General features: G+C 48.3%; 1 protein-coding gene across 1 annotated transcript in view; it reads right to left on the bottom strand.

Annotated features, from left to right (window-relative positions):
* Positions 1-452: 452 nt before the first annotated feature.
* The window catches only part of SPMIP7 (sperm microtubule inner protein 7), a gene marked incomplete at both ends in the record, with an annotated part of 53,798 nt that continues 40,146 nt past the window's right edge, over positions 453-14,104 (bottom strand). Inside the window, 2 exons of the mRNA XM_082846193.1 lie at positions 453-576; positions 5,339-5,446. Coding sequence (XP_082702319.1) covers positions 453-576; positions 5,339-5,446 — 232 coding nt within the window. The remainder of the gene's footprint in view (positions 577-5,338; positions 5,447-14,104) is intronic.

Below are 14,104 nucleotides of genomic sequence, written 5' to 3'. Positions count from 1 at the left end.
TGGGCATTCCTGCCTCAGACCCTCATGGAGCCTGGGGTGCTCTTGTCTCTCAGGAAGAGAAACACTGGAGCCAGGCGAAGGCCGGCTTCTGTCTTCTGTATCACAGGCGCTGTCCCCATGCGATACACTCTGTGTGAAAAGAATGCCCCTTTCTCTCTTCATATTCAGTTTTCTCATCGACAACATACGGGCCTTGGACTGGATAATCTGTGATCATAGAATCTGTGATCTAGGCTCCACAGTTAGAATTCCCCACATGAACCCCAGACCTCTAGGTAGCCTGGGGGCTTTCAGAAGACCTTGGCTGCCATCCTGGAAGGGTGGCACCACCAAACCTTGTCCAACTTGTACAGACACACTGGGAACGTGCTTTATCTGATTTCTTTTATTTCCCCATTGTACTGTGCATGGCACCTCCCCAAGGCTCAGGTGTCACTCAGGGCAGGTCCCTTTCAGTAGCCTACAGTTTCCTTTTCCTTCTTATTGAAGGGGTTGTAGGGTTTCACAGTTGTGACCATTCTAGACAGTGGTCCCTGGTGACGGAAGAGGTCAACTGCCATTTCTCTCCGTAAGATGCTGTAAGAGAATGGAGGGGAAAAAAGACACATAAAATAAAATAAAAGCATATAATCTCATCTATCCTCCAACTAATGATACACACGTCGGGGTGCGGGGGGGCAGGGAGAGAGAGAGGAGAAGCACAGAACAGAAAGAAAATGGTTAGTCCTTGTGTGTATTGTTTCCTTTATTTCATTTATTTGCATTCAGTTCATTGATTGCATTCTATGCATTCTATTGCCATCAGTTTCATTGATTGAAAATCTACTTTGTGCCTAGAATTACAGTAGGTGCTAAGAATACAGAAAACACAGACAAAAGGAGGTGAGGCTGCAGAGAGGCAGCTGAATAAGCCAGGGCTACCACACAAAGCCCCCGTGGGGGTGGGCTCAGGGTGTGAGGGCACCCAGAGGCAAGGTCACCTTTCTGGGTTGGGGAAGGACATCCACCCACTGTCTATGTCAGGGAGGAATCAGGAGGGTCACAGTAAAGGCCAGCTGGTGCAAAGGTCAGAGTTCAGGGAGACAGGAAGTTGGGAGGGCATGGAGCACGCGGGCAGGGCTGGGAAGGGGAGAGGGAGACAAGGGCAGAGGCGGGAGGGGCCCCGTGCAGGGCTGAGTGCTGGCTTCACCCTGCAAGTGGGGTAACCTGGTGGCTCCCTCATGATACTCTCAACCCACACCTTAGTCTGCTCATCTCTCCAATGGAAATGATACCCTACCAAGTTTCTGGTGAGAATTAAAAGAAAGGAAATAACCGTGAAAATGTAGAATACTATGTATGTAAATGATGCTTTCCAAACACCTTTTGTGTCCAGAGGTGTCCACCTCAGCACGGACCTGGGTCATGCCATCTCTCTTGAACAACTGCACACAGCCTGCAGCGATTCTCCCATGAATATGCTGCTACTTGAATCACACACACACACACCGCGATGCTCGTATGGGGCAGAAGTTATAGAGGACACGGCAGATGAATCTCAAGCACCCTGTTTTTACGCTGCGATTATCATGAAGTAACAATAGTTTTTTCTGATGTTGTGAAAAAATGCTGTTGAAATGAGAACTCCTGCTTCTGTGAAGGTTGAGTTCTGGTGTGAGGGATGCACAGGAAACACTGAGCTGTGATGGAAACAGGAGTGGACGCCCTACCTTCAGACCTGGAGACTCACAGCATCCCTCTGACCCATCTCCTGCACCCCCGTGTCCCCGCCTTGAACCCCTGTCCCATAATCCCTTCCCTGCTCCTTTGCATCTCCTCTCAGCAGTACCCATCCTAGGGCACTGCTGGTGTCCTGCACACCACCCTCAGCATGTGTTATGGGGACCGCACAGCCCTCCCTTGGCATTGACATTCAAGGCCTAAGCCACTCAACCCCACTCAACCACCACTGCGGCCCATCGGCCACAAATTCCACCGCAAGTGTGCCATTCTTGCCCTGGGCAGGAAGAGAGGCCCTCAGTCCTTCCCCCGGTTGTCCTGTGGGAGCTCTTCATGTGACTGCGAGAGGAGAGCCATGAGCTGGAGGAGGGAGAGGGCTCGGGGGGCGTGGAGCTGCGAGGGAGGGCAGGCTGGCTGCTCCAGGGGAAGGTCTGATGTAGGGAGGCCCTGGGCCTGGCCAGCCAGCAGCGAGGGAACAGGGCTGAAGGGGAGCTGGAACTCACAGGGAAGGAAGAACCTTTGAGGCAAGTGGGAGGTTGTCTTTCTGGGAGGAAAGGAAACAGGAGTAGTGGTGGGAGTAGCGATTCTGAAGTGGGGGGAGGACACGGTGGGGGGGGTGGTCCACCGGAGCAGGTAGGCGGGGGGCCTGGGGAGCGGCAGGGCGGCCCTCTGAGGGGGAAGGTGGAGGGCTGCTGCCACCACGGGGCGGAGCCAGCTTTCCACGGAAGGAGAGCCGCCGCGAGGGGAAGCCGCCAGGGCGGGCCCTGGGCAGGCGGCTTCTCAGGAACAGTGGGAGAAACAAAGAGCGCCTGGAGGCTGGCAGCTCACTAAGGGCTCGTGATACGCAACAGACAGAGACTCAGACTCTCACGGCCGCTGGAAGCTTTTAGCGAAGAGAAAACAACAAAAACACATTAAGTGTAGTGTCACAAAAAAGCAGAGGCACTACTTCACCATGGAGAACCTCAAAGACCTGACTTTTTCTGATCACAGGGGCCAGGACAGGTGCAGACCACTGGCCGCCCTCCTGCAGGCCGCCGGCCTGTGTCAGCAGAGTGCTGTTAAAAATCTACGCGCCTCCCTGTGCCTTCTCACCGCAGAGCCCCGCTGCCACGTCAGGAGCCCTTGTCTGGGGGGACGCAGGGGTGATCTGGGCTCCCAGCCCAACACGAGTCTGTCATTTCGTGTCACATAGTGGGTGACACTGTCTGTGTTTCCAGAGCCGGTGTGCACCCTGAGAATGAGAACCCCAGAGAAGACAGCTCCACGGGTCCTTGGGCCCCACTCTGGGACAGCAGGTGACAGCTGTGTGTGCAGTATGTGCGGGGTGAGTGCAGGGCTGCCAGGGGTCAGCAACCAGCCTGAATCTGCCGCTGTGGCCATTACCCCAAATGGCCTAAAGACTCAGGCTCTTTTCTCAAGTAGCAACAGTGACCACAGTAGGAACAGAAGTAGTAACGGTGGAGGCTAGTTTCCCACGTAGGAATAAAGATTCCTCTGAAATATATTAGGGACTTTGGACCGCTAGCTCACGTGTCTGCAGAAAAACGCCAGACCACAAGGCTGTCGGGGACGAGGTCTGAGAGATTTGGGGTGAGAAGGTGGGCTGTGGACAGAAACGGTGACGGGTGAGAACCGGCTGCATTTGCCAGAAAAAGTATCCTCGAGTTTGCTCTCTCCTCGATCGTGAATTGCCCAGACGCAGGGCGTTACCCTGGCTTTTCTGGGCAATAAGTCTAAACGACAGATATAAGGATGCATTTAATTTTCACGTTGTTTCTTTAGGTCCTTCAGAGGAAGTAAAACACTGTGTCTAAATTTCTACCAGCCCTTCCTTTGGAATTTGTGTGACGTTTGACAATGTGTCTTGAGAGAAAATGGACTGAATGCAAAACACCAGCCTAGAAAGCCAATGACCCTCTTTAAAATGTTTCCCACTTGGTGGCCCAGAGATGCCGGCCAGTTGGCAAACTGTCCGAGCTAAGCTCAGTTGACGATGCGCCCCGTCGCCTTGTGGTCACTGCCCTTACCACGCGGCTCTCTACACACAGTTCACACCGCGGCGGGCGGTGACCTGAGAGCTGCCTCCCTAAGACCCCACGGCTGCGCGATGAGGGCTGCCTGGGGCAGGCAGAGGCCCGCCCTCAAGTATCTGTGAGACGAAGCCCACTGCCCCGAGAATCACGGCGTGGACCACCTCCTCCTTTCGTGAAGTCTTTGCTGCACCCACACAGATGCCCTGCTGGCCTGGAGCCTCAGTTTCCTTACCTGTCAAATGGGAAGACAAGAGACCTTCCTCACAGGGTCACAGGGCTGATGAGACCAGTCAGTCCTTACAGGGCAGTGTCCCAGAAGCCCTCAGCTGTTAAGTGACTGTCACTATGAAGACACTGGGCATCCTCCAGGGTAACTGTTTATCCCTCGCTCACCGCTAGACTGAGAGCTCCTTGCAAACTGGGTCTAACTCTTGTGAATTCCTGGCACTGTAAACATTTGTTGACACAGCATTTGTTGAATGAACCACACGCACACGAGTGTATGACTAGTGAACTGATGTATGAACTGCGGGCTGAGGTCCACGAGGCCCCGCCATGTCCTGCCTCTCGGGATGATCAGGAAGCCCATCAGGGCAGGAGCTCGAACTCTGCCTGCAGGTCAGCACCCACCAGCCCCCCTGACCGCCCAGCTTCCTGGGTCTCTGCCCAGGCTCTCTCTCCAACGTCACCCTGCCTTTTCTTCTGCACAGCATGTGTCTCTGTCCAAAATCGTTTTAATTCATGTCTTCAGATACTTGTATGCCTCTTTGCTTCTGTCTTTCACGCCAGAACGTAGGTTCCTGAGAGCCTGGAGCTTTCCCGCTCAACCCGGTGAGCACAGAGCCTTCAGCAGTGCCTGGCCCAGGGTGGGTGCTCAAAGAATGTTTCAGGAATGAGTGGATTCTCCACCAAAAAGGAGAAAAGGCATCAATGGAGGCGGGGGGCTGCATTGGTCCCCCTCCCAGATGCACACCCACCGACCCACCACGAGAGCGTATTTACTGGCACGGGGCCAGCCTCTGGACCCCGCATTTGCATCTTCAGAGCTGTGTTATCTTATTTGCAAGGCCAGGACGTCCATAAGATGCTTTCAAATTTGAGGTGTAAGGAGCAATAATGCGTTGCTTCTCACTGGCAGCTTCAACACACAGGGTCTGCGCTAAACTCCCATCAGATGTCTCCTGTTTTCAATTTGCAAAACAGTGTTTAAAAATATATATGGCTTTCAACCGAATGTTGTCTTTTGTGAAAAGTAAGGTGGCTATTCACAAGAAGTGAATACGTGTCCCGTGCAGTGTGTTCCATGCACGTTCTGAGGATCATGCAGAAGGGTGATGTGTATGCAGAGCTGAGCCCAAGAGGCAAAGATGCCATCCACCTACGATGCATTAAACATCTTAATATGCTCCTTTGAGCAGCAACAGTGGGGAATGGACTCTTCTGTCTTTTTGGACCCGACACCCTATTTTTTAAACGACGTAAATTTACTCTCAGTACTGAATGGCTCCTTAATGGGCTAATCATCATTAGGACACCTCCCCACCGTGTATCTGAGCGCTCTGAGTAATAGGACTCCTACTTACTGGTGCACTCCTGAATCGGGCGAGGGGGTCGTTGATGGACGACGAGAATTTGCTGGATGGGTGGCTGTGAAATGAACCTTACCAGCGTATCCTGGAATATTTGCAGAGCTAAAGGAAAGAGGGCAAGAAAGGAAAGGAAAATAACCATCTGTGAAATAGTCACGGTCACCAGCACCCAACTATGAAAACACAAAGGAGGACGCAGTCTAAAGGTTTTGTCCCACATCAGGGCTGGAAATCTGGCTGCCAGACAGGAAAGCGTGCAGGCAGGGGCCAGAGATGTGCAGATGACAGCCCTGCTCTAGGACTGAAGAAACTTACTTCAGGTCCATGTTTTTCTACTGTTTCAATTTGCATGTGTTTTACATACATGATTCACAGTTGAGCTCTGTTTTCTAATGAAGGAGGACAGGTTTTCCTTACCAAAGAGTGGACCTGGGTCCCACACGGAGCTCTGTGACACCAACTCCAATATCAGTCACAACTGTGATTTTGTTTTTTTTGTTGTTTTTTTTTTGATACGCGGGCCTCTCACTGTTGTGGTCTCTCCCATTGCGGAGCACAGGCTCCGGACACGCAGGCTCAGCGGCCATGGCTCACGGGCCCAGCCGCTCCGCGGCATGTGGGATCTTCCTGGACCGGGGCACGAACCCGTGTCCCCTGCATCGGCAGGCGGACTCTCAACCACTGCGCCACCAGGGAAGCCCACAACTGTGATTTTTAAATAATATTTATGTCTTGCCACCGTTAAAGTGCTGATTTCATATAATTTCCTGAAATTGCACAAATTTAACTCAATTCCACTTACTCCTCTGCTTCCCTGGTCCTTTTCCCCCCCAGAGAGAAAGAGAGTAAAAGAAAAACACGAGAAGGTCTGGCAGGGTTTTCAGTGTGGGTATGAAATCCCTCTCTAGAACGGCAAGCAAACATCCAAAAGAAACATTTTAGTGGGTAATTCAGAGAAGTGTGAATAATAAGTATTGTTTTTGCCATTTTTACAGCGTATAAAACCCTTTCCATGGATTATTTCCTGAGGAAGAGGTGGGCCCAGTCCCAGTGCCGCTTGAGACCTGCAGCCTCACCCTCAGGTGCGAGGAAACGTGAGGTTGAGACTATTTTCAAGGAGCAAACACACGCTGTCTGCAAATCACAAGGCTCCTCCAATAACACCCATCGCTGTGAAGTTCAGCTCTCAGGGTCCTCTTGCTGCCATGGCCAGGAGAGGGCCAGGGCTCAGCTTGCCGCGGCCACTCCACGGCCCCTCCTCGGGAGCGTGACATTCCTCTGGCGAGGGTCCTTATCCTCGACGGAGGCCCAGACGCAAGGCAAAGAGCAGCGAGGACCGAGCCCCCATGGAAGGCAGAGGGACGGCTCCTCCGAGGGTCTCCTGGTTTTGTCTCATGCTTTCCACACATCCAATAAGACAAGGAAACCTCCAGTCAGCACTGACCGCAGGAGGAATTTTCAAACTATGGAGCTTCGGGGAGGGCGCTGCGTACAGCCAGGGATGGGCAGACAGTGGAGGGCGGGGCAATGAACGGGGTGGGCTCAGGGCCGGGGGCTCAGATCTGGGCCTCAGCTACGAGAGGGGCGACAGTACCAAGCTCAAGGCCATGGGCAGGAGGGAGGCCAGATTCTACTTGTGTCTGCGGGCAGGCAGGTCCTCTGGTGTCCTTCTGGGCACTGATGATGTGCCCCTGGCATCAGCACGTTACGGGAAATGACGTATCAGGTAGGAATCGCACCAGTAAAGTCCTGTGTCTCTTCCAAGCGCATCAGTCTACGACTTGCTGGCTTGCAGGCAATAAAGCAGGGGACCCCGATGCAGACAGAGTGAAGGGCAAGCACATCAAGGGCAACAGCAGGGTAAGCACTGCAAGCTGATGGATCTTGTGAGGCCAGAAAAATCAGGGAGCCAGGCCTGCCCTGCCCTTGTCTCGGCCAGCTGCAGCCCGAGGGTGCACGTGGCCTCCCAGCGCCCTGGGGGTCAAAGGGATTCAGTGAAGGTGAAAGCAACTGGCAAGTCTTTAGCACTTAGTAGGTGCTCAATTAATCGAGCATGTAAGATTTTAAAGAAATAAGAACTGTACAAAATAGGAGCCTGGCAGGCGAGGAATGCAGTTCGTCCAGGACAGGCAGCCTGAGAGAGGTGAAGACAGACAGTGGTTTCCAAACGCTGCTGCGCCCTGACGACTCACGGGGATTTTTAAAAGGTACTGATGCCTTACTCCTACCCCCAGACATTCTGATTTAATTGGCAAGCCGTGTAACCTGGGAATTGGGGTTTTTAATCTCTCCAGATAACTCCTATGGGCAGCGAGGTTTGGAAGTCTCTGTTTCAGGCTTGTTGCAGGGACCTGGGTGAGTAAACCACTGCTGTCCAATTCTAGGCAGGGCCCTTCAGGTTTTCCTGGAATTTTCTTAAAGAATTGCAGCTGTATGTCACAGAGGTAACAAAAAAATGGGGCAAAATCATTCATGTGTTGTGGCTCTCCCCAAACATTCATTAAAGCTTCCATGCATGTTACAAAGGAAATCCCCTTCCTCTGCGTGAGAGGTTTTTTCCACTGCCCCTAAAACACCTGCAGAATGAAAATGCCTCTGAAGTCATAACCTTCCATCAGAGCAGTTAAGAAGTCAAAGGTGGAAGCAAGTGATGTGTCAATCACAAGAAGGGCTTGGTATAAAACATCACCCCACGATATGTGCCTTGTGGCATACAGGTTATTGACGTTAAACGGTATTATACATTACATTATAATAATGATATTATATTACATCATATCTAAAAATAACACCCATGCACGAGTGGACTGAATTAAAGATAAGCTGCTTAGGCCTGAGAAATGAATTCAGTTGCATAATAAACTGTCACATATTTGAAAACGAAAGTCCTCACCCACGCTGCTTCTAAAATCTATTCCATTTAACCCTTTGGCAGGGACATCACAGGGGGACTTTTTTCCATCTTCAGTGCAACATGTTGACCTTATATCAAGAGGAGAATAGTCTCTGGGGGACACTCTGCAGACCTGCGGCTGATGGGTGACACGATTTTTCAGATGGAAGAAACAAAGATATTAGAGACACGGAAATGTACAGGCTCTAAGAGAATTTCCAGAGCAGTTGTACGTTCAAACCCACTCCCCCATTTAAGGAAAGCGAGAGAAACAGGAAACCATTTAAAGATAAGTGAAGTCTTCATGTTTGTCTTTGCTCCATAGCCTTTTGGACACCTTCTTTGGTGCCCAATTCCCACAATAAGCCTAGAGTTGGTTCACTAATGGGTAAATTTGAATAAACTGTTGCCTAAGTTTACAGCTAATTGGTTTTGCTCAGCAAAGCATAATAAAATAGAAATTAAATAACTTGAGAAATAAAAGAACTTCAGTAAATCAGTTAGAACAAGGGAGCCCAGATGGTGTGTAATGAAAAGCTAAATAGAACATAAGGAAAACATGGAGAAAACCATGTTATATGTAGACTATAGGTCATGCATACGTGGATTAAAATTCCAGTGCGCACACGTTCTCTCTCTGTACCACAGGCCTGACGAATCCTCACTGAGTGTGCGCCCTTTGTGACACTTAACGTGAGTTGACTGGTTTAATCTCCCAACACTCTGGGTCGCTGGTCCTGGTATCATGCCCATTTCATAGATGCAGGCACTGGGGCCTCAGAAAGAGTCTAAGTCATGTGCCCAGAGACAACCGAGCTGGCAGGTGTCGGGACTGACCCGACCCAGAAGGCCCTGCCACCCAGACTGCCAGCCGTGCCGGGAGAGCTGTGCTGGGACAGGGTGGTCAGCGTCATTCAGGGTGTGGGTGTAGTGCACATCCAAGCCACTTGGGCCCTCGTTCATCGAGAGCTATTCTGTGTCAAGTACAGATCGAGAAGAACTCAAACAGGCCTGACGCCTGACAGCTTTCACGTTAAGCAGTAAAGTTGTTAAATGCACGACTAGAGGTTTACAGAATCCAAGTGGGGCAAAGATCGCTGATGCAGAGTAAGAGCCGGAGGGTGTGAGAGGGGCACAGAGGGAGGCGCGGGCTCAGACTGTCCCAGGGCTGGCATCGGCCTTCAGGGCTGCCCCCGCCAGCCCTGTGCTCCTGGACACAGGATGGGAGTTTTCTGAACCACCTCTGCCCAAGTCAGGGGTGGGGGAATGTGCAGCTCCCTTGCAGGAGGCGGGGGGCCGGGTTAGCTGGGCCAAGTGCTGGCCTAGTGCACGTGTGGACAGAGAAGCTGGCGGGCCTGGGAAGGCTGAGGGGAAGGAGGGCCTGGGAACTGGGACTGGTTTTGCTGACCGTTCTGTGAGAAATCTAGATAAGACCAGAGTCATGCTGGCCACCGGGCTGTGCCTCCCTGAATGTGGTAAGATGTGGTAAGATCCCCAGGACCTGCTCAGGAATTAGTGTCACTCCTACCATCACCATGCTCTAGAGGATGTGCTTCTCCCTCTGTTCTCAGGGAACCTTCCCCTCTGGCATCCGGGAGGGGACACAGAAAGGAGCCGACAGCCCCATCAGAGCAGGGCTGATGCCCAGGAAGCGCTCACTGGCCAGAGGCTGCCCTGGGGACTGAGGGGCTGTTCTCCTAACCGCTCATGGAATGAGTACCTGAGGCTCTTACATAATTTACTCTGCTTCAACCTCCCCATCTGTAAAATGGGGAGAGAACCTATTCCCGCACCTCTGGCTTCATCACACTGCTTTGAAAAACAAATGAGAGAGTCGATGTGAAAGTTCTCAGAAAAGGCAGAAGTGTGGGCTAGTGTAAGGAACTGCTATTCATAGCCCGTCTTGAACCTGCCTTGTGGTCAGATTTTGTTAAAGGTGCAGTGCACCCGGGACAGGGGCAGGGCGGCCCCTTCTTCCATCTTAGGCCTTGGCCCAGGGGTGCCTGGAGGTCACTTTGGACAATTACTCATGATTTGCAAATGCTTCATCAGAGAGACGACAGAGGTAAAGGCACAGTGAATACGAAACTGGGTGAAGTCCTGAAATAAAAGATTATGATTTAGTGGAAGACAGCACGGTGGAGGCGCCAGGCTGGTTTGGGAAACCAAACGGCAGTGTCTGGAAAGCACCGGGTATGGGGTCGGAGGGCGCAGCCTCTGCTCTGTCACCTGGACGTGCCTCTCTCCTGCTCAAGCCCCAGCGTCCTCCTCGTTGGTAAAGGGAGGGGCTGGACCAGCTGAGATGCACATACGTGAGAGCCCACGTGGTCCATGGCAAAAGAAAAACACTCTCCCTTTCCTTAGGAAAGGGCAAGGTTCCATGCTTTTGGATCCCGAGTCTGCACAGATCTGCTGTTACACATCATTCTCTAGTCAGGCACTTTGCACTGATGACTCCTGAATGCTAGGCATTTTCAAACAATGTGGGCCACAAAATAATTACTAACTGAAAACAAACTTCTCTTCCATCTCATTTTATAATAAGCTCTTGCAAAGAATATAGCTCTAGTATTTAAGAGTAGGATGAAAAAACAGATTGGGAAAAAAATGGGGGGGTGTCCCTACGTTAGTCTTACCTTGTTTGCTTGACAGATTATGAGTGAGGATTGACTTTTTACCTTTTTTGTGTGTGTGTGTAATTTCTACTCAGTGCCTGAGCTTCAAGAACTGTTGAAGCCAATGGATATCGTGGATTCTAGCTCCTAAACTAGGCCCAAGTTAGAAGTTAGGAACCTCAGTGGAAACTGAATTAATGTCTTGAGTTCCTTAACTAAATATCTTTTAATAACTGGCCCATCACTACCAAATCAGAAAATATTTTATTAATTTTAATGAGAAAACTCATGCAACAATTCTGCTCTTAAGGATTTGTTCTATAGAAATGGATGCATAAAACTGTGCAAAGATATATGTGGAGGATGTTTACTGCTGTATTTTTTTAACAATAGGAAAGATTTTAGTAACTACTTGGCCTATGTGAACTATGATATAGCTTGTAGTGGAATATCACGCAGCCATTAAAAAAGATTTTCAAAGCCCTGCATAGAGCCTGGGAAAATGTCCATTGCACCTGTCAACCCAACACCGCCCCACACTCGCATGCACACACAGCGACATGCAGCTACCTACAGGCAGAAATTCATGCACGTTTGGCGGTAAAGTCTAAAACATGTATCACTTTTCAACACTGGCCCTGAAAATGAAAGAGGTATTCCATTTTTGACAAACATATTTGAATGGTTTTTATAATAAACACATTTGGAAGGAAAAGAATATGCTATTTGGTGAGCTTTAAGGCTAGCATTGAAGGTGTGTGTGCATACACATTGCACATAAACTCTGGTCCCACTGTAAATTTTTATAATACTTCCAGGAAAGGATTTTGTAACATGCTTAAAAATGTTTATATATTTTGACCTCATAATCCATTTCAAGGAGTCTCCCTTAAGTAAATAACTCCAAATTAGAAGAAGATTCACTTAAAGAGTGTTTGACAGCATTATTTATCATAGCAAAAAATGGAAAGAATTTACATATGTAACCTAAGTGAACTAGTCAATGACAGTACATCTACACCAATAAAAGATCATGATGAGTTCATAATAACATGTACCCATGATGATGTTGCAATGTTAAGGTAGTAAAAATTATATATGTAATATGATCATAGCTATATAAATATACAGATACAAGATTCAGGATGACAGATGGAAATATGTCAAAATATTAATAATGCCTATGTTTCTGTGTAAAAGTTTAGTTATATTTTTATTGTTATTAATTTTTCCCATACTTTTTTCTATAACGATCAGATTCAGTTCTACAACTTTAAAAGTTATTTTTAAAACTATTAGTATAGGGCTTCCCTGGTGGCGCAGTGGTTGAGAGTCTGCCTGCCGATGCAGGGGACACGGGTTCGTGCCCCGGTCCAGGAAGATCCCACATGCCGCGGAGCGGCTGGGCCCGTGAGCCATGGCCGCTGAGCCTGCGCGTCCGGAGCCTGTGCTCCGCAATGGGAGAGGCCACAACAGTGAGAGACCCGTGTACCGCAAAAAAAAAAAACAAACAAAAAAACCCAAATAGTATAATCACCACCAATACATTGGGCATGTCAAATGAGATGGTGGCCAGAATACAAAATCAACGAATGAGGAAAATTTGAAAACATTTACCCTTTGGGGAAATTGGTGATTCCAACCACCTGAACCCAAGAGGCAGTAGCCTTGACTCTGTCTGCCATGCGGCTTCCACTGAAGGATTCGGGCAAGTACAGCTCCTGTCCTAATTGTCACAGGTTATGAGAACCTTAAAGATGATCTCATGAACGTATTTCCCTTTAAGAAAGTTTAAGATGAGGAAACAAAGGAAGAGTCATATTTGCTTTTGAATAGGATGGTACTCTACTGGGCACAAAGTAAGTTGATGTGTTTCTGGGTTTTGGACCTTATGCAAATGATGTCATGTTGCATGCATTCTTCTGTACTTTGCTCAGTGTGGTACTGTGGAAAGGATATAACATTTTGTTTAGAGATTCAAGTATATGTAGCCAAACTATCAAGCAAAGCAAGCAAAGGATAAGCACAAAGTCTGATGTGATGACTTCTGGGTTGGGGAAGGAGACCAAGGAGATGAGGTTGGGAGGAATATACAGGTGGCTTAAAAGATACAGTACTATGTCCTTAGCTAGGCCCGGGATGCACAGGCATTTCCTTGTTATTTTGCTTTATATGTTACATATGACACTATACATTTTGTATCAATACCTCATAATAAAAATGGAAAACCTTTCTTTGTGTTAAAAGGTTAAGATTCTGTTAAAAAAATGAAACCTCATCCAAAGAAGAAACTTTGCAACCTCGGAGGCCCTCTAGTGGCCAATTTGGGGAAGTACAGTTAATGTCCAATTCTTTTGCATAATCCATTCAATTTCCTTTCCTTAAAAACACTAATTAACAGCAAGATGAGGTAGAATGGCCTGCTCCCAAATTTACTTAAGTTAAATGGTATGTTCTACATCAAATTTTTAAAATGCTGCCAGACTGCTCTTTACTATCCTTGAAGAATGACCCAGAAGAATACCTTTTATTCTTTAGCAAGAATGTTTCATAAAACATTCCAAAATTCCGATGTACATTTCAAAGGAGAAATAAAATTTTATGCCAGTAGGATATTTTCAGTTGGGTTTATCCTCATATTCTTTCTTGAAAATTTTTTAGAATTGCCACGTTTAATAGCAATAATTTCCTTGCAGAAATTATGGAAGAATCATAACCAACGAACCCTTCCTCAGGACTCAGCTAAAACATCACAGCCTTCAAGTCTCGTGGGTGAAAGTGACCTCTCTGTACAACTGAGATCAAAAGCACTAAGCTCACGGCTCAGGAGACTCACTCCACGCTGCTCTATATTATCATTGTTGGTGAGCAGAGCTTACCGGCCCTGCAGGTTTGCAAGCTACATGAGGGCTAAGTCTTTGTCACAGTACATGGAATATTTTATGTATTCTCTCCTCTTTTTTCTTTCTTTTTTGTTTTTGGTTGAAATAGATCAACTCATTTAATTCTTCAATGCAATAAGTTACAGAAATATATTTTAAAACCAAATTTAGTTTTGAAACATATTTTAGTTTGGCCAACTAGTCAAAAGAATTAGAGTCAGAATATATAACACAGGAAGATTCAAAATTATTATAGGGTGTAGAATAGGTCTGAAGGACAGCCAATGTGAAATTAGCTATTTCGTCTCATGGACACAACTGATGTTTAAAAAAAATAGAAAGCAGCTAACATTTAAAATACTGTCGTGAT

This window comes from Leucopleurus acutus, assembly GCF_964270905.1.
Source record: "Leucopleurus acutus genome assembly, chromosome: 9".
NCBI lineage: Eukaryota > Metazoa > Chordata > Mammalia > Artiodactyla > Delphinidae > Leucopleurus > Leucopleurus acutus.
Note: the sequence above shows the minus strand (reverse complement) of the source record. Positions and strands in the feature narration are given on the sequence as shown.